Source organism: Abramis brama (genome assembly GCF_963993115.1).
Source record: "Abramis brama genome assembly, chromosome: 1".
NCBI classification, from domain to species: domain Eukaryota; kingdom Metazoa; phylum Chordata; class Actinopteri; order Cypriniformes; family Leuciscidae; genus Abramis; species Abramis brama.
The window spans coordinates 3,772,102-3,790,265 of record NC_139963.1 but is presented as its reverse complement, the minus strand read 5'-3'; the positions used below and the strand labels follow the sequence as shown (position 1 = coordinate 3,790,265).

The following is an 18,164-nucleotide window of genomic DNA, read 5'->3' as shown; positions in this document are numbered from 1 at the left end:
TAAAACCATATATTCCATATGGTAAACTGCCTGTATAGGCTGTAAATTGACTTTTTCATCTATGATGGCAGTTGTTAAATGCTTGCTAAATAAAACTTAATGTCTTTTGATGCTTGTGTGAAAAACAAAGAAAACATCATGATCATGCGTAATAAATCATAATTCATGATGATTTACCCATCTTAGTTAATGTTTTAATTAAGGTGTTGTTCACTCATGAAGTCATGAATGAAAAACGTTGAACTCGTGTTAGTTCCTGATGATTCATGAGATATGAATGCATAATTCATGCATGAATTTATACATGAATTCATGATAATTCATGTCCCCTTACTGTAAAGTGAATCCATCATTCTCATATGTAACGTCCCATGAATTATTACCTTATTACCAGTATTGTTAGGTTCTATGATATATTCTATGCAATGATGTCAATAGATAGGTTTCCATCCAATCAAAACGCATTCGTAAAAATTTGGCAAAAAAAAACTCTAATTGGAGAGCATTTCAATCAACTCTGTTATACGAATTATAAATGGTCACGCACCTAGGAGTCGTGAACAGCTGTGGGATCAAAACGTAAGGTTGACAGGGCAACTTGAAACACCTGATATAATTGCAAAAAATGCAAATTTGTCAATCCACATAGAAGTTTTTGTTCACATTAGAATATTTTATGTGAATTTTAACTGTTTCCAGTCAGGATTTCTTTTTCAAATGGTTAAAATGTGCATTAAAAAGTTGGATGGAGACCCAGCTATTGCTGTTAAGTGTCTGTTCTATAGTAGAGTTGGTTTTCCCCTGCAGGACATAATTTGTGTAAACAGAAGAGACTGATGGACAACAGTTTAACATTACAACTTTCATTAATTCATTAAATTAAATTGTATGGTTAAAGTTGTTAATGTTAAATAAATACATCAAAGTCATTTTATTTTATGAGCAAGTAGGTTACTTATGTTTTTTATACAGTATTTGTCATTATTTAACAGATATGAAAACTTTAACTTTTTTCCTCTCTCTCGGTTTTCAGAGCTTTTTGTGGAATCCACTCCCAGACGGGCAGTAAAGCCGAGAAGAGACACAGGCTCAACGCACCTGTTTGCACCCTCCTAAGAAAACTGGACTTTGAGTTGATGGGATAGTAACATGAACAACTTCCCCTATGCAGTTCAAGTCTGGCTGGACACCTTTGTTCCATATCATCGTATTCCCCCTGATGATAGGCTGCCTGGACGTCTGGAAGTGAGCTTCTTCATTAAAGGGATACTCCACTTTTTTTGGAAATAGGCTCATTTTACAACTCCCCCAGAGTTAAACAGTTGAGTTTTACCGTTTTCGAATTCATTCAGCCGATCTCCGGGTCTTTAGAAGAATGTCAGTAACCAGACAGTTTTTGGTCCCATTGACTTCCATAGTAGGAAAAAATATATACTATGGAAGTCAATGGGACCAAAAACTCTGACATTCTTCTAAAGACCCGGAGATCGGCTGAATGAATTCGAAAACGGTAAAACTCAACTGTTTAACTCTGGTGGAGTTGTAAAATGAGCCTATTTCAGTATCCCTTTAAAAGTAAAATTTTGTTTATGTGTGATAAAGTGGATACTTTTGTAATATGTATTTTTGCACAGTTTGTTAATAAAAAAAATATATATATATACCATTGTTGTGTTTTTATTGGCCAATACGGAAAATGACAGCTTTTTACTTGTAATATTTATACTTGTAATGTTTTACAGTATATTGATTTGTCCTGTGAAATTACAGGAAATTCCTGGCTACTGAGTTGCCGTAAATATAACATTTTGCTGTAATATTTACAGTATTCTATCCTGTGAAATTACAGGAAATTCCTGGCAAATACCAGTAAATTTACATGATTATTGTAATTAATTACAGTAGGGATGTTGTATTAAGTATTACAATAACAGTCCTGTATACTGTTTACAGTAAATTTACGGCAACTATTAGCCAGGAATTTCCTGTAAAATTACAAGAAATTTCTAACAGTGCGCAGCTCTTTTCGTGCTTTGTGAGTGCACAGCACAGAAAACAGCAGGCAAGCAGACGTGTTCTCTCACATTTTGCGCTTAAAGAATGCTATCAAGAAGAACACCTTGTGCGGCCTCACCCAAGCATCCACGCTATCTCCGCTACTGCTCATTACACCATAATTACATCTCAATTCTTTGTAAAAATGATTGTTTTGTCACATACTCCACACCCTTTAAAACTATGAGAGGACTTTTATGGTGTGTTTAAGGTCAAAACACCAGCTAAAGTGAATCATTTTAGTTTTAGAATTCCTAACAAGCAGGCCTACATGTAAAAACTAAAAATGTGTAATCAAGAAATATCCAGAGAACATTTAGAAAGTAAACGAAGAGTGCTTGAAGAGCACATTTAGCTGCAAAAGAACGGCCATATGGACTAACATGATTGTTAAACCATGTTTAACAATGTTAAACATGTTGAGGACTGGCCTTAAAAGTGGTATTGTCTATCCTTTCAAGCTCATGACTCATGGTTTCAGAGTAGTTGGCAACGAGTATTTCACATTTATGACAAGGGATACCTTATGATCTAATGTGGACTATTTATGAGAAAGTTTACTAATTGGTGTTTACTAGGGCTGGGTATTGGCACAAATTTCACGATTCGATTTCAATTCACAAGCTTGCAATTCGATTTGATTCGATTTCAATTTCGATTTCGATTCCGATTCGATTCAATTTGATTCAGTATTGATTATTTTGGATATCAGGTACAATACATGGCAAATCTTCTCAAGGAAAAAAAATCTCTTCACTAATGCTGTAAACTATGGGAGTCAGTTGTAGCCTATAGGCTTTATTAGCCTACTATAATATTGAAGGTAAAAATTAACTGATTTGTATATAAACACTTAAATTACACTTATTTTTATAATAATAAAGTTATATGAAATATAAACATTTAAATGGTGGCTTTCATAACATGCATTCAAAATTGAAGAATATTAAAAATGATAATGAATATGTAATATGGTGCATATATTAAGCAAAATGCTCCTCTCTAGAGTTAATTCTTCTCGCTGACTGACGAGTTTATGGTCACTGGATATGGTTTTTCTGAGGTAAATGTGACGTTACATGACATTGTTTACAAGCTGATTTACTGACGTCTTTCCACGGTTGAAACACTGATTGAGCGACTCCATGTCACATGATACGGACTTCGATAAGTTGTACTCTACCTTTTAACACACTTTCAGATGCTCATTCATGTTTATTTCGCACTGTAACTGGTGTTATTAATGCGGAAGAGAAGATCATATGCTTCTTTTGAGCTGAGCTGAGTCAGAGCGATCTCACGCCACAGCGACACAACGGTATTTATGCTTTTGAATTTCATAAGAAAATTGACATAATTTGAAATCTGAGACTTTGTTTCATATCAGTAGTAACAAAGCACAAAGATTATTGTGATTTATTGGATGGGATGCGCGCTACAATGTTGCATTCATTCATCAACTGAAAACAGGATGACTAATCGACTCTTGGGATTTAATTAATCGATATCGGTTCGTAAAAATGAGAATCGATTAAAATCGAGAAATCAATATTTTTTACCCAGCCCTAGTGTTTACATTGTAATAAATTGTAGATGGTTCTAAGAGTACATACACTGAACAAAATTATAAAGTAACACTTTTGTTTTTGCCCATTTTTCATGAGCTGAACTCAAAGATCTAAGACTTTTTCTATGTACACAAAAGGCCTATTTCTCTCAAATATTGTTCACAAATCTGTCTAAATCTGTGTTAGTGAGCACTTCTCCTTTGCCGAGATAATCCATCCACCTCCAAGTGTAGCATATCAAGATGCTGATTAGACAGCATGATTATTGCACAGGTGTGCCTTATGCTGCGTTCACACCAAACGCGAATAGAGCGTCAAATTCTCGTCTATCGTTTCTAGTTGGACGCTTGAACATTTTGAATTCATTCGCGCGTCCAGAGCGAATAGGACGCGCGTATAAAGCAAGCGTTTGAAGCAAAATTGACGCGCGTCCAAGGCGAAATCCGCTTCTTGTGGGAGGGGCAAGTGCTAGACAGTTGTCTGTTTGCAAGATGGCTGATGTTAATCGAGCATTCATCGAGAAAGTCACCGATCGCCCTCACCCACCTAATCTGTAATTTATTTTTGCCAGCCTCTAAAAGTAATTAACCTATCTTGTGAATTTCTTTTCTCACACAACACCGTCCAGACACAAACTATGTTCTTATACACTAAAGTATGTTGGTTGTCTTTACATTAGAATAATAATGTTTCACATAATCTAGATTTAGATATGGAATAAATAGCATTCAATACAAAATGAATAGCTAGGTCTCAAATTGAAATCGTTTTTATGTGATAAAAGATTTGCTTTGTTGTGCATTAGAACCACACCAGGCATTTAGTCATATTACAAAATAATTTACTGAGGCCAAACATATAGAATAAGTTATTGAGGCCAAACATATAAAATAACATTATAAACTGAAAAGTGGGCCTGCCCCCGTTTATCACGTAACTTCACCACATGACAGGCAGCAGCAAGCAGGCTCCTGATTGGTTAACGCGGCGCGAATAGACGCCAAAGTTCAGATTTTTCAACTCGGGCGTCAGACGTGAATTTGCGTCAAACGTGCAAATGCACAAAAAGCACCAAATAAAATCACTCACGCTTATCGCGCCAGAAGCTCAATTCGCCTCATTCGCACGAACTGGAATGTTGGTCCACTCCTCTTCAATGGCTGTGCGAAGTTGAACATGCTCAATGGGTGACTGGATATATCCCTCCCTCTTGGTGTGTCGGGTAGTTTTGCATTCCTCAAAAACAGGCAACTGAAAAGTAAAACTGTTAATTGCATCTCAATTCTTAGTAAAAATGATTGTTTTGTCACATACTCCACACCCTTTAAAACTATGAGAGGACTTTTATGGTGTGTTTAAGGCAGGGTTCACCAATCTCGGTCCTGGAGGGCCGCTGTCCTGCAGAGTTTAGCTCCAACCCCAATTAAACACACCTGAACCAGCTAATCAAGATCTCACTAGGCATACTAGAAACTTTCAAACAGGTGTGTTGGAGCTGGTTGGAGCTAAACTCTGCAGGACAGCGGCCCTCCAGGACCGAGATTGGTGAACCCTGGTTTAAGGTCAAAACACCAGCTAAAGTGAATCATTTTAGTTTTAGAATTCCTAACAAGCAGGCCTACATGTAAAAACTAAAAATGTGTAATCAAGAAATATCCAGAGAACATTTAGAAAGTAAACGAAGAGTGCTTGAAGAGCACATTTAGCTGCAAAAGAACGGCCATATGGCCTAACATGATTGTTAAACCATGTTTAACAATGTTAAACATGATGAGGACTGGCTTTGAAAGTATTGGATATAAAAAATTTAAAAGTGGTATTGTCCATCCTTTCTAACTCATGACTCATGGTTTCAGAGTAATTGGCAACGAGTATTTCACGTTTATGACAAGGGATTCCTTATGATCTACTGTGGACTATTTATGAGAAAGTTTACTAATTGGTGTTTACATTGTAATAAATTGTAGATGGTTCTAAGAGTACATACACTGAACAAAATTATAAAGCAACACTTTTGTTTTTGCCCCCATTTTTCATGAGCTGAACTCAAAGATCTAAGACTTTTTCTATATACACAAAAGGCCTATTTCTCTCAAATATTGTTCACAAATCTGTCTAAATCTGTGTTAGTGAGCACTTCTCCTTTGCCGAGATAATCCATCCACCTCCAAGTGCTATTTAAATGAAGGAGACTCGACTACTGAACCACAGCCAAGAAAATATGACCAATGGAAGCGAAGGAGCAGCTCATTATAATAACTACAGCCAATTATGCTTGATGTAAACACGTGTTAGAATTTGATTGTGCAATTTTACAGTTCTAGGGAAAGGGGACAGCACTTCCTCATACCCTTATGAATATGTATATTAGTGTGTATAAGAGCAGCAGGACTAGTTGAAATCCAACACCATCGTAGACGTTGCAGCAGAGGAATTCTCCTGTGGTGTCCTGTCAATTGATCACTCTTGCTACAGTAAGTCAGTTTTTAAACTTAAAACTAAGGTATGTTATGTTTTTCGTACAAGCACAGTGAAAACTATGGTAATGTAAGACTTTATTTTCAGTTTGGAATAAACCTGCTATTATCTGTTTATCCTACATGGAAGTATAAGTTGATAGAATTTCGTTCAGTGCTGTATATTTGCCAAAAGTTTTTTTTTTTTCTTTTTTCTAGGCCATGAATTTTGGAGACCTCATTGCATACAGTCGTGGTGGTGTGTACAAACACTATGCAGTGTACACTGGGAAGAAAGACGGACAACATACGGCTCTCGAGTTTACAGGTACAGTGATCCTCTGTAGAAACTTCAATTCATGGTTTCCTATCTCTGACTAGCCTCTGTCTTACTAAAAGTGCTTTTTAAATACTTTTTAAAAACTTTACAAGAACACTGATACACTCATTCTGCACTTCTGTTAACGTCTATGTTTCAGCTACTGCTTTATGCAGTAAAGGGTTAAAAAACACAGTTATAGTCGATATTTGACAGACCCGGAATGGGGGGGAAAGGGTAATTTATCTTATTTTCAGCCACTATAGAGCTTTCAAAAGCATTGTTTTACATGTGAATCACATGCATAATTGTATTCATGTTAATTATCGAATGTCAACTTGTTATTTTAACTGCAACGGTGATCAGTATTCTTTTATCACCGAAACATTCCTGTCTCAAAGCACTTTCACCCATGTCCTCATGGTAAGACAAAGACACGATGTAAATGCACTGCACCACTGCACTGTATAAAGCTGCATAATAAAGAATTAAACGATAGTACCTAGCAACATATTTTGAACATGAGTACATATTCTGAAGTGTGTATTGCAGTAACATGCATTTTATTAAGGATTTAAAATGCATTTAAACAATTCAACATGTGTTTCACAGGCTGTTGTGTAATAGTTCTTAAACATTCTGGTATCTAGATAACCAACCCATATACAATATACTGTGCAGCGTGTGCTTGTCTGTTGTATATTTTGTTTATTATCCAGACATGGTCAGATGACTTTTAATTGTAAGTTATATCACATTATTATTTTTTACATACAATTATCCAGTTGGGTTTTTACTGGATCAATCTAGGTATGGGGGAAACAGTTTGGCTTTGACAGTTAAATATTTCCTTTAGGTGACAGTGGACTAAACAGTAAAGCAGGAGCCACTGTGAAGCAAGGTCTGCTCAAGCCTGGTGGCAAAGTCGACATTACATTGGATAAGATTACGGGATTAAAACCACAATCTGAAAAGGAGATGAAAGCAGCTGTTGACCAGATTTTGCGTGATGGTGGTGGAAAATACGGAGTACTCAACAACAACTGTGAGCACCTAGCCACTTTTGTTCGCTACGGGAAACCCATATCACTACAGGTAAATTTAAAATCTTATTCTATATAACTCTGATTACAAACAGATCCTTCTTTGTAGAACCGGATGCAGGCCTGACATTATCACAATACTGTATAATAAGGGACCCTGCACATGGAACATCAGCTTCTAATTGCCTTATATTGGTCTTTTCTCTTTTGCAGGCAGATACTGTTCTCAAAACCGAACCAAACTTTAACAACGAAATGTCAGAAAACATGGGTGCATCTTTCTTTCCGAGATTGAAATAATTTCTTCAATCTGCATTAGCCCTCCACTGCACTCACATGCTATTTTAATTTTCTTGTGGATGTTTTTTTTCTCAATCATAATAAAGTTGATTTGTCTTGATTGCACAAAACTATCTTCAATTTAACAAGAAATATGTAACCTTCAGAACAGGTTTTTGATGTGACTTTGAGAGGTGTTTTAAAGCAGCCAGTGGCTTAATAAAAAATGTACTTCTTTTAAACTACCGATTGGCTACTTCCTTACACGCCGGCTCAGTGCACGTCTCATCAGGCAGATGTGAACCTCTCGCCATGGACATATGCCGCTCCAGAGCGGAATAAACAAGTTACTTTCCCTTTGCCTAACCTACAGTACATGTACACCATTACAGGTTGTTATATTCATTTACAAATCAAGGGATAACAATACAAATGTCCATGTTTTTTTTTTGTTTGTTTTACAGATGCAATCCTTCAAATTGCCCTAAAGCCAAACACAACAATCTCTTTCGATAGTTATCACTTTTAGATAGTATATATATATATATTAGCATTAATTAATTAACACCGACAATTATTTTATCTGGCATTAACGCAGTTTAATATTATTATTATTATACTGAAAGTTCGTTGCTCACTGGCTCTAAATACACATACAGACAAACAGGGTCACAGGAGGGGTGGGATGTTGATCACTACTGGCTTGGGATGGGCGTCATCGTGCATCTCAAAATATAAGAGCATTTAGGGTGGGCCTAAAGGAGGTCGCAAACCGAATGAGAAGCGTAGTGGCGTGTCTTGAATCGCACACCGGACGCACACATTCTCAGTTTATGACTAGCAATATTGTTATGTTTAAGGACATTATGAAATTAAGATCATGTCTGTACTATGTTATGATTGTACTGTACAATTGAATACAATCGTTGCTGAGACTGATGTCTGAACACTTTACCTCAGCGCGTCCGTTAACTGAATGAATTGAGAATCTCACCTGAAAATCCAATAACAGCAATTTTCATCCACGCATCTGATTAATGTAAATTAAAGCAGGGCTCAGTAGTTTCGGGATTTCTTTGCTGGGCGTGAGAGATTTTTAACACACATTTATTAACTACACAACCTCAAACAAACAAACAAAACCAAAAAACACTACATTTACTAGAAATCACATTGAATTAGGCCTACTCAAATTCTTCAACAAAGTGCAATGTGTCATTTTCAATCCAGCACAACATTCTTTGCACACTCCAAACATCTTCAAAGTTTTCCAATTTTGTCATATGAGAATAAAAAATAAAATCATGTTTTATTCTTGCTTTTATGAGCCCCTTAAACAACAATTCAAGATTTTTACTACTGCCAGCAATTTCATATTTCCTACTAATATAAACTGGCATTTTGGCTTGACCCAAGATCAAATTTAACAACCGTCCTTTCTTCATTTTTCCTTTACAATATTTAAAACCAAAAATAAACACAATAATTGTAAACATTTCATTAACATTAGTAAATAAAATCTCCAATAAACCAAATAAAGGTCTAAGTCTCTCACAATGCATAAAACAATGAAATATGGTTTCTCTTTCACCACAAAAAGGACAACTATCTTTCACATTCGGATTCAACAATGAGATAAAATAATTTATCGCAACAATTCCATGTAAAATTCTCCATTAAAGATCACCCACATTTTCAGTCAATGGTGGTTTGTAACAAGAGCCCCAACAGGGTTTGACATCAAAATCAAAATTTAAATGATCTCTCCATATATCCATACGTTTTCATTTCTCTTTATTTATCACCTTCACACAAACTTTATATAAACTCTTTCCCCCCATTGTATCAAACATTCTGTCTCTCAAATTCTCTGGGGTCATTAAAACATTTTCATTTTCTATTACACTTTTAGATATCACCATACAAGGGAAATGATCCGTTTTATCAGGAAGAGCTTGACTTGACAAAAAGTTCCAGTCTTCTTCACTCAAATTTTCTCGGCAATTCTTTAATAAAAAATAGACTGTCCTTGTTGATTTGATTTCAAGTCTCTGTGCGAGTGCATCAGCATTGTCCAACGCGATACCAGAAACTTATATTAAGACTTTCATTTTAACAACTTTGGCTTTTGTTAAAATTGGCATCAACCACAAAGTTGTATCTCCACTTAAATCGAGTCGAGCACCATTAATCAATGGCTCTCCCAAAAACCAATACAGAAACTGATATGGACTGACAATGATCTTTTGACCTGTACCATACACCATGCTTTTCTTAAGCTTTCATAAAAGGAAGAAATAGACTTCAAGGGCCGTATTCACAAATAATTGTATCTTACCACTAGGAGTACTCCTAAATCGCACTTAAAGATTTTAGCTAGGAGTTTTCTCTTAAAAGTTATTCACAACGCCTTTCAGACCTACTCTTAGTAAGGAAAAATGACAACTCCTAAACTAAGAGTGAGTCTTCGTTGCTATGGATGACATCATTACTCATGCACGAGCTTCCTCGCAATGATCACAGTGATTGGTTGTTAGATGTAACACAGATGCACCAAATCATGGAATTACGACATCTAAATATCTGTGTCCTACACAAAATAATAATAGTAATGTCATCGAAATGCATATATAATGACATGTTTGTGCAGGCCCCAGTCAAGTGTAATTCTAAAAAGGCAGAGAGAGAGAGAGAAAAGTCATGAATTAAATTAAATTAAATTAAATCAAGGTAGCCTAATACCCTAATGAAAACCGCCACTTGCCTAACAATGAAAAACGACACTTGCATTAACACTTGCTTGGTTAACTGACATCCTATTAGCCTAAATAGACTACTTAAAGCAAGGATATGAACTCGCCAAAACGGAAAAGAAAGCCCAACTGGACGCAGGATCACTTACTGCTGCTGGCCCAGTTGATGCTGAAAAAAAAACAAAACATAATAAAATGGAAATTTGGCACTGGGATATCAAGCAAAACTAAGCGTGAGACATGGGAGAGGATTTGTTTGCAGAACAATGCAGCATTCCCGCTTGTGCCGCGGACCCCGGACCACTGCGAGAGGCGGTGGTATGCGCTACAGTCGCAGTCGAGGGTTGAGATTGCAGCCTTTAAATGGGCAAGCATGGCAACAGGTAGGCCTATAATATTAAATATATAATATCATTATTGTTTCATGTTACTGCACCTCTCCCTCTTCCACAATCCCATCACCAGCCTCTCCCCTCAGTCCTGCTGCTGGTGCAAGGCCATCACCCCTGGAAGAAAAGAAGATGAGAATGGAAATGCGTGTGTTAAAAAGGCAGAAAATGGTCCTTGATGCAAAAGAGAGGCTAATACAATTAAAGTCTGAATATTACACTCTAAAGATTGCAAAAATGCAAAGGGAATAAAAACACTAAAAATTGAGCAAAAATTTGTCTTTACTCATTTGTGCATATGTGATTATTTACCCAAAGTGTGTATGGACAAAGTGATCCCTGAATGCCAGTCCACATTGTTCCACTTCTTCAACAAATTGGTTGTGTTCATTGTCATCATCATCATCATCATCATCATCATCATCATCATCATCATCAAACTCATCACCATCTCCTGTCTGTGGTATGTTCCTTTGCCGGCACAGATCACACAGTGATCACTTTACTCGTCTTCTCTGGACTAAGGCGGATTTCACTATGTAAAACGTGGAAACGTCGCTTTAGCTGTCCAATCCCTCTTTCCACCACACTGCATGTCTTCTTGTGTGCTCTGAAACATACACCAAGGAACAGTAAACATTATTGATTTAACCAACAACACCAAGAGCCACCACTATAATTTGTAATAAGCTTTGACATTGTGGTCATGCTATTGAATTATGGCACCTAAATAATATAGCCAACATGTGCACTTACCTATTGTAATTTAACTGTGGTCCCACTTGTGGACGGAGGTAAGGTGTAAGGAGCCAGGTGTAAGAAACATCCAGCTGGCACATGACGTCTCTCAAACAGTTGCCTCAGACCACTCTCCATCAATATCCTCGAGTCATGAGTGGATCCGGGCCACTTTGCAACAACATCGATAATTGTGAAGTTTGCATCGAACACAATCTGGGTATTGATGGAGTGGGTTTTCTTTCTATTCACAAACACGTCCTCATCCTGACGTGGTGCAATTAGTTTAATGTGTGTCCCGTCTATAGCACCGACCACTCCGGGCACACCGGCAATATCCATAAAGCTGGCTTTGTTTCTTTGGAGTTGGCGAATGTCCAAAGGAAAACTTATGAACTGTCGAATAAAATGGGGTCTACAGAGTGCATTGATGGTTTGGTGGATTAGTCTGCTTACCGATGGCTGGGATATCGCTAGATCATCGGCATTACACAATGTGTGTTGTCAAACATTTCAATTCGGCACTGATTGGGTTGTTGCGATTAGTTGGCGCTGTTATTGCATCCCCAACAATCAGTATTCCCTCACGGTTAAGGCGGTATCTTTGTAATAACGCTGTGTCATTGAGTGTCTCCAACACACTGCGTCGCGCGGCCATTTTAAGATCCTTTGTGAATAGGTCTTAGTGAGTTAGGAGTCCTCTTGACTTCTTTTAAGCTGTCCCAGACTTAGGTGCTACTTTTAGGGCTAAAATGCTTCGTGAATTACTCTTAGTGAATAAAATTAGGAGTCCTAAAGTTAGGAGTGACACGCCCATTATTTTTAGGAGTTGCTCCTAAATTCGCCAGTTAGGAGCTACTTTTAGCCTTAAAATTCTTTGTGAATACGGCCCCTGATTAAAACTCCTACTATCTGTCCAAAAGATATTTCTTCTAAAACCCCACCCTCCAACCTTACTTAAAAGGCAACAGGCTGGTTGACACTAGGACTGTATAAAAACTTTTGAACAAACTGTAGCCTAAAAGCTACTTTCCGGCTTACAAGGTCAACAACCCCTTCACCACCTTCTTCCTTTGGAAGGTACAGAAAGAACATTTTGTGGTAACCAATGTAATCTATCCCAAAAGAAAATGATCATCTTGACCTGTATTTTTCCAAGAACCCCTTCAGGAGGCTCTAAAACTGTTAATTGGTGCCATAATGAGGAGGCTACTAAACTATTAATAATCAATGCTCTCCCCTTAAAATACATTTTAGGTAAAAGCCATTTCCACCTTTCAAATCGTCCTTCTAGATTTTCAAGAATATTTTCCCAGTTTCTTTGCGTTATTATTTCATCACCCAAAAATATTCCAAGATATTTCAGACCTCTTTGTGACCAAACCATTTCACCTGGTAATACCAGTTCTCCTTCATTCCATTTTCCAACTCTATATGCTGAACTTTTGGCCCAATTTACTTTTGCAGATGAGATTTTTGCATACGTTAACAATATCAACCAGCTTGTCAATATCATCCTGAAACTAAAACATCATCTGCATATGCTGATAGCTTTATAGGTGGAAAGGTACTCTCATATGTAAAACCATCTAATGCCTCGTTTCCACTGAGTGGTACGGTACGGTACGGTACAGTACGGTACGGGTCGGGTCGGGTCGGAAAACCATGAATTGGCTAGCGTTTCCACTGCCAACAGTACCCTTACTTGATAGGCGTGGTGTATGCCGGAAAGTAGTGATAACGTCACTTGATAGGCGTGGTGTATGACGGAAAGTAGCTTGACGTCATTCTCGCGCGAAGAAAAAAGCTAATGGTGCGTTCACACCGGACGCGAATAGCGCATCAGGCGCGAGTGATTTCAATGTTAAGTCAATGCAAAGACGCGTTGCGCGCGTAAAAAATTCCTGCGCTATTTTATTAGTGCTTTTTGTGCATTCACGCGTTTGACGCGAATTCGCGTCTGCCGCCCGAGTTGAAAAATCTGAACTTCTGCGTCAATTCGCGCCGCGTTAACCAATCAGGAGCCTGCTTGCTGCTGTCACGTGGTGAACTGACAGTTTATAATGTTATTTTATGTTTGGCCTCAATACATTATTTTGTAATATGACTAAAATGCACAATAAAGCAAATCTTTCACATTAAAACTCGATTTCAATATGAGAGATACTCATTTTGTATTTAATGCTATTTATTCCATATCTATTCTAGATTATATGAAACTTTATTAATCTAATGTAAAGACAACAAACACAATTAAGTGTATAAAAACTTTTAAAAAAATCACAGGACAGATTTCACTTTTGGAGGCTGCCTCCATTTATTATATATATATTCTAAACAAAAATAAATGACAGATTAGGTGGGTGCGGGCGAGGGTGAACCTCGCGCCGGGCTGTACAGCGCGGGCTCGTCATGCAGCGACCACTCGAGGCCGAGGCTTATACGGCCTACGCTGTCCTCGTCAGCGTCCTCGCCGTTAGGTCCACCAAACCTAGCTCCTGGAGCAAATTGGGAAACTCCTGAAAACCTCCGGAGGGTTTGGTGGACCCGAGTACAGCGACGATGTCCCCTACGCAGCTGTTTCTGCTCTCCAGAGCATATATACGAGCAGTGACTCTCTCGATTAATGCTAATGCTAATGCTCGATAAAAGATGGCCGCCAACAGGTTTCTAAACTTTCGCCTCTGGATTTCGCCTGTGACGCGCGTAAATTTCGCTTCAAACTTTTGATTTTACACTTTTGTAAAATCAAAAGTTTGAATCGAAATTTACGCGCGTCACAGGCGAAATCCAGAGGCTGTCCAGAATGCACACAAAGTGGTCAAGCGTATAAATAGACGCGGCAGGCGCGAATTTGACGCGCTATTCGCGTCCGGTGTGAACGCACAGTAAGACCGCAAACAACAATGGAGGACATAGAGAATATCTTGTTCTTGCTTCTCGGCATGTGGCTGTTTGTCACGAAGAGGAGACAAGCTTTGTTTGAGCAAAGGCTGCAGGCTGCAAGGAAAAACACAGCCGAAAAATACAGGGAAATTCAGGAAATTTTAAGGAGCTGGGACGAGACAGACAACCGCGCAAGTCAAGACAAGGCAAGACAAAAACGACGGCGCAGGAGGGTAAGCTTGAGCTAAGCTAACTTTTTAATGTCGTGTATTACAATGTATTTCGTCTCATGTACCGTCATGTGCTAACTAAGCAATATTCTCAAAAATTAAATAACTGTTTAGGAGACTTTGTCTGGATCAGATTTTAATTAGATGAGTGAACCCCTCTGGGTGCCTGTCAGAGCACAATTTAATATAAGGATGAGGAGACAGTTGAGCAGGTTTAGATGATGTATTAATATAAGATCAATCCACAGAGGTACAGGTATGTCACAAGTAGGTATTACAAGCAGTAGAGGAATTAGTCTGGAAAACAAGAAATAACATAAAAGGATAGTGAATAACAAGGTTAAGCTGGACATATACGATATTAAACATCCATTGGTACATAAAGGCAGCCAAAACATACTAAATCCTCATCAGTAACATTTCTCCATAGAATATACAATTCAATAAAGGAAAATAAGGCATCACATTGTGAATTATAGACCATAAACAACCATTTAAGATGATAAACATCACTCCATATATGAATAAGAGAGCACGTCAGATTTGCATCACTATAAACAGCTCAAAATATTGAATTATCATTCCAAAGGAATCATAAATTTCCATCAAAAAACCCAAAACAGTGATACACATCTCAATAAAGAAGAATAATCACATAAAGAACAGCATCACTAAGCTAAACTAAGAGAAACGATAGCTGAGGGCATGTGTGGACATGCGTGCATGAGGCAATTATACATAACTAAACATTTCGATCTCTATAAACTCTATAAACTCAAACATTAGACAAACATGCTTACTTGTAGGTCAATGACTAACACCTCAAGATAACTTAAGCAGCGAATATCACAGGTAACAATGTCCCCTCAGCGATCGGCGCAACATAACCGTTCAGCAGGTAACAGCTACTTCACTCACGAGAGCGCTCAGTCCGAGAACGATTTTCGGTGTCAGAATAAAAGTCCTCTCTTAAAGGAGCCTCTCTTAAAGGAGCCTTTACAACAATAACCCTACGGTAAGAATAAGTAAGTACAATAAGCCCTGCTTGTGAAACCAGGCCTATATCTGTTAAAATCAGACAAATGTGATTTGAAAAAAGTCTATTAATTATATTAATAAGCACTGTGAATCTCTCACATGAATCTGTATGATGCCTATGTTATTACAAGCCCAATACTAGTTGTGATTAATTACTGATTATATGTACTGCTTGTGATTTTGCGAAAATATAAAATATTTAAATAATAAAATAAATATATAAAATAGTTATATATGTAGGCTAGTGTTTCTTTGTGCTTCAATGACACCAAAGTGCCCTCTCTGGTGTAGTATATTGGATATTTTATCAAATTTATATCTTCTATCTTGTCCAAGGTAACACTTTAAATGTTGTAATTTCCTGTAGACTTTATGTATTGTTTCAGCCGGCCTATGATAATTGTACTTTTAATTAAAAGACCTGACCACACCCACCATCACTGCTACATTATATTAACATTATATTTGCTATATGTTTTTTTTTAGATAATCAGTCTGGTGCAAAATCGGCGCAGCAGACCAACCATTTGGACTTTCAGCCGCTCAAATGATTGGTGGGATGTGATCGTTCCAGGATTCACACACACACACACAGTGGGTGCACAACTTCAGGATGTCTGAAGAGACATTTCTGTTCCTTTGTGCCATGCTGCATCCAGCAATGGAAAAGCAGGACACAAACTTCAGACTGTGTGTTCCCCTTAAGAAAAGAGTTGCAATTGCACTATGGAAGCTGGCAACCAACAGCGACTACAGAAGTATTGGCCATCTTTTTGGAGTCAGCAAAACAACAGTGTGTCGGTGCGTCCAGGAATTCTGCAAGGCCGCTTGCAGGAATGGCTGGAAGTTTGCATGATGCTCGGGTTCTGAGACTGTCCACATTTTGGGAGTTAGTTGAGCGTGGAAGCCTTTACCCAGCTTGCACCAGGAACATCAGTGGGGTGAATGCTGGCTATTATGTGCTAGGAGACTCTGCCTATCCTTTGCAGAATTGGCTCCTAAAACCATTCCCTGACAATGGCCGGCTGACTGCAGAACAACTGACCTACAACAAGAAAGTGTGCAGGGCTCGGGTGGTGGTAGAAAATGCTTTTGGGAGACTCAAAGGGAGGTGGCGGTGCCTTATGAAGAGGAATGACAGCGACATTGAACTGGTGAAATCCATGGTGTTGACTTGTTGTGCTCTGCACAATCTTTGTGAAAGACATGGAGAGGATTACCAGCACGAATGGGACACACCTGTTGCTGCAGAGCCTGTGGTGCCACTGGCACAGGGTGCAGAAGAGGAAGGCGAGGCTGTACGTGAGGGTCTGATGCGGTATTTGAACAGTTAAATCTGTTGTAGTTATCAAAGGCACACCTGTGTAAATTGTTTTGTTTATCTATGTTTTGACTGATATTGTTATGGACACAAATAAATCTTTTTTACTTTTACCCCGCCTCTTCATATTTTGTAAAAGGAGTAATTATTTCTCTCTGAAATACCCATGTAAAAAGAAATGAATTCAGATTTTGTTTGCAATAGGTTACTTTGTACTCAAATATGATTTTTAGAGTAAAATCTTTGAAGATTAGCTTTTGTAAATGTAAAGTAACACATTACAAACTATTCTGTATGTTCAAGGTAAGCATAATCTACCGAATGGCCATTAATAAGTTGGAATTGTGTGCACTCCCCTTATGGTTCGGGTCAAATTGGTCAAATTAGTGTGATTTTTGAGGAATTGCATTGATTATGGATTCAATACAATTCCTCAAAAATCACACTATGAAAAACAACAAAGATTCAGGTACAAACTGTAATATCAACATTTGTCAAATATTCCAAAAAATATATATCTGAAGATATGATTTAATGAAAGTGTTTAACCATTTTTTTTAAAACTGTTTTGTTTTGACAAAATTTGAATATACATTATATTATATATATATTTGAATATACATTTTTTTTACTTTTTTTTTTTTTTACTTAGAACATCATAACTGAACAATTAATCAATTAATCTGAGCTCATTTTTACTGCTGTCTATGTCGAAGTCTCAATATATTTCAGATATCGTGAATATATAAATGAGAGCTTATTTTACTATTTGTGTCTGTCAAAGATTTTCATCTGTAATTTGCAATTAATTCTGAACACCATGATTTAGCTTTTTCAAGTGTGAAAAAATGACATCAATTTATAGAATGGGTAAGGGAGGAAGCCTGTGAGATGGCCATTGAACGCATAACAAGACACATGAGGTAATGAAAAAGTACTTTAATTTAAAAGTCAAACAAATGCTTCAGTACAATGTGCTGTGCAACAACAGAAAAAAGATGTGCAAACAAAAAGTAAACAAAAGTGCAAAAAAAAAGTAAGTGTAAAGTGCTGTGTGCAAAAGCACTAGTGGCTGGATCATGGCACAGG

The 18,164-nt window shown here is 37.5% G+C and overlaps 1 protein-coding gene and 2 long non-coding RNA genes across 3 annotated transcripts; 1 reads left to right on the top strand and 2 right to left on the bottom strand.

The window, feature by feature from the left end:
- Positions 1 to 6,209: 6,209 nt before the first annotated feature.
- LOC311098366 (lecithin retinol acyltransferase-like) lies at positions 6,210 to 7,964 on the top strand. Its single transcript, XM_084138531.1, has 3 exons — positions 6,210 to 6,407; positions 7,255 to 7,493; positions 7,655 to 7,964. The coding sequence occupies exons 1-3, from the start codon at positions 6,302 to 6,304 to the stop codon at positions 7,739 to 7,741; spliced, it is 432 nt and encodes a 143-aa protein (XP_083994657.1). The 5' UTR covers positions 6,210 to 6,301; the 3' UTR covers positions 7,742 to 7,964.
- Positions 7,965 to 8,826: 862 nt separating this feature from the next.
- LOC311083600 lies at positions 8,827 to 12,480 on the bottom strand. The gene is made up of 3 exons (XR_014606329.1): positions 11,619 to 12,480; positions 11,175 to 11,472; positions 8,827 to 10,979 (listed from the first exon to the last, which is right to left on the bottom strand). It is a non-coding gene; the product is annotated as an uncharacterized lncRNA (long non-coding RNA).
- Positions 12,481 to 14,925: 2,445 nt separating this feature from the next.
- On the bottom strand, positions 14,926 to 15,689 carry LOC311080772. The gene is made up of 2 exons (XR_014605715.1): positions 15,517 to 15,689; positions 14,926 to 15,013 (listed from the first exon to the last, which is right to left on the bottom strand). It is a non-coding gene; the product is annotated as an uncharacterized lncRNA (long non-coding RNA).
- Positions 15,690 to 18,164: the final 2,475 nt, after the last annotated feature.

Coding starts and splice junctions, on each gene's coding strand:
- LOC311098366 (XM_084138531.1), top strand. CDS start 6,302: ATGAATTTTGGAGACCTCATTGCATACAGTCGTGGTGGTGTGTACAAA. Junction 6,408..7,254: donor TACGGCTCTCGAGTTTACAG/GTACAGTGATCC, acceptor TATTTCCTTTAG/GTGACAGTGGACTAAACAGT. Junction 7,494..7,654: donor GGAAACCCATATCACTACAG/GTAAATTTAAAA, acceptor TCTCTTTTGCAG/GCAGATACTGTTCTCAAAAC.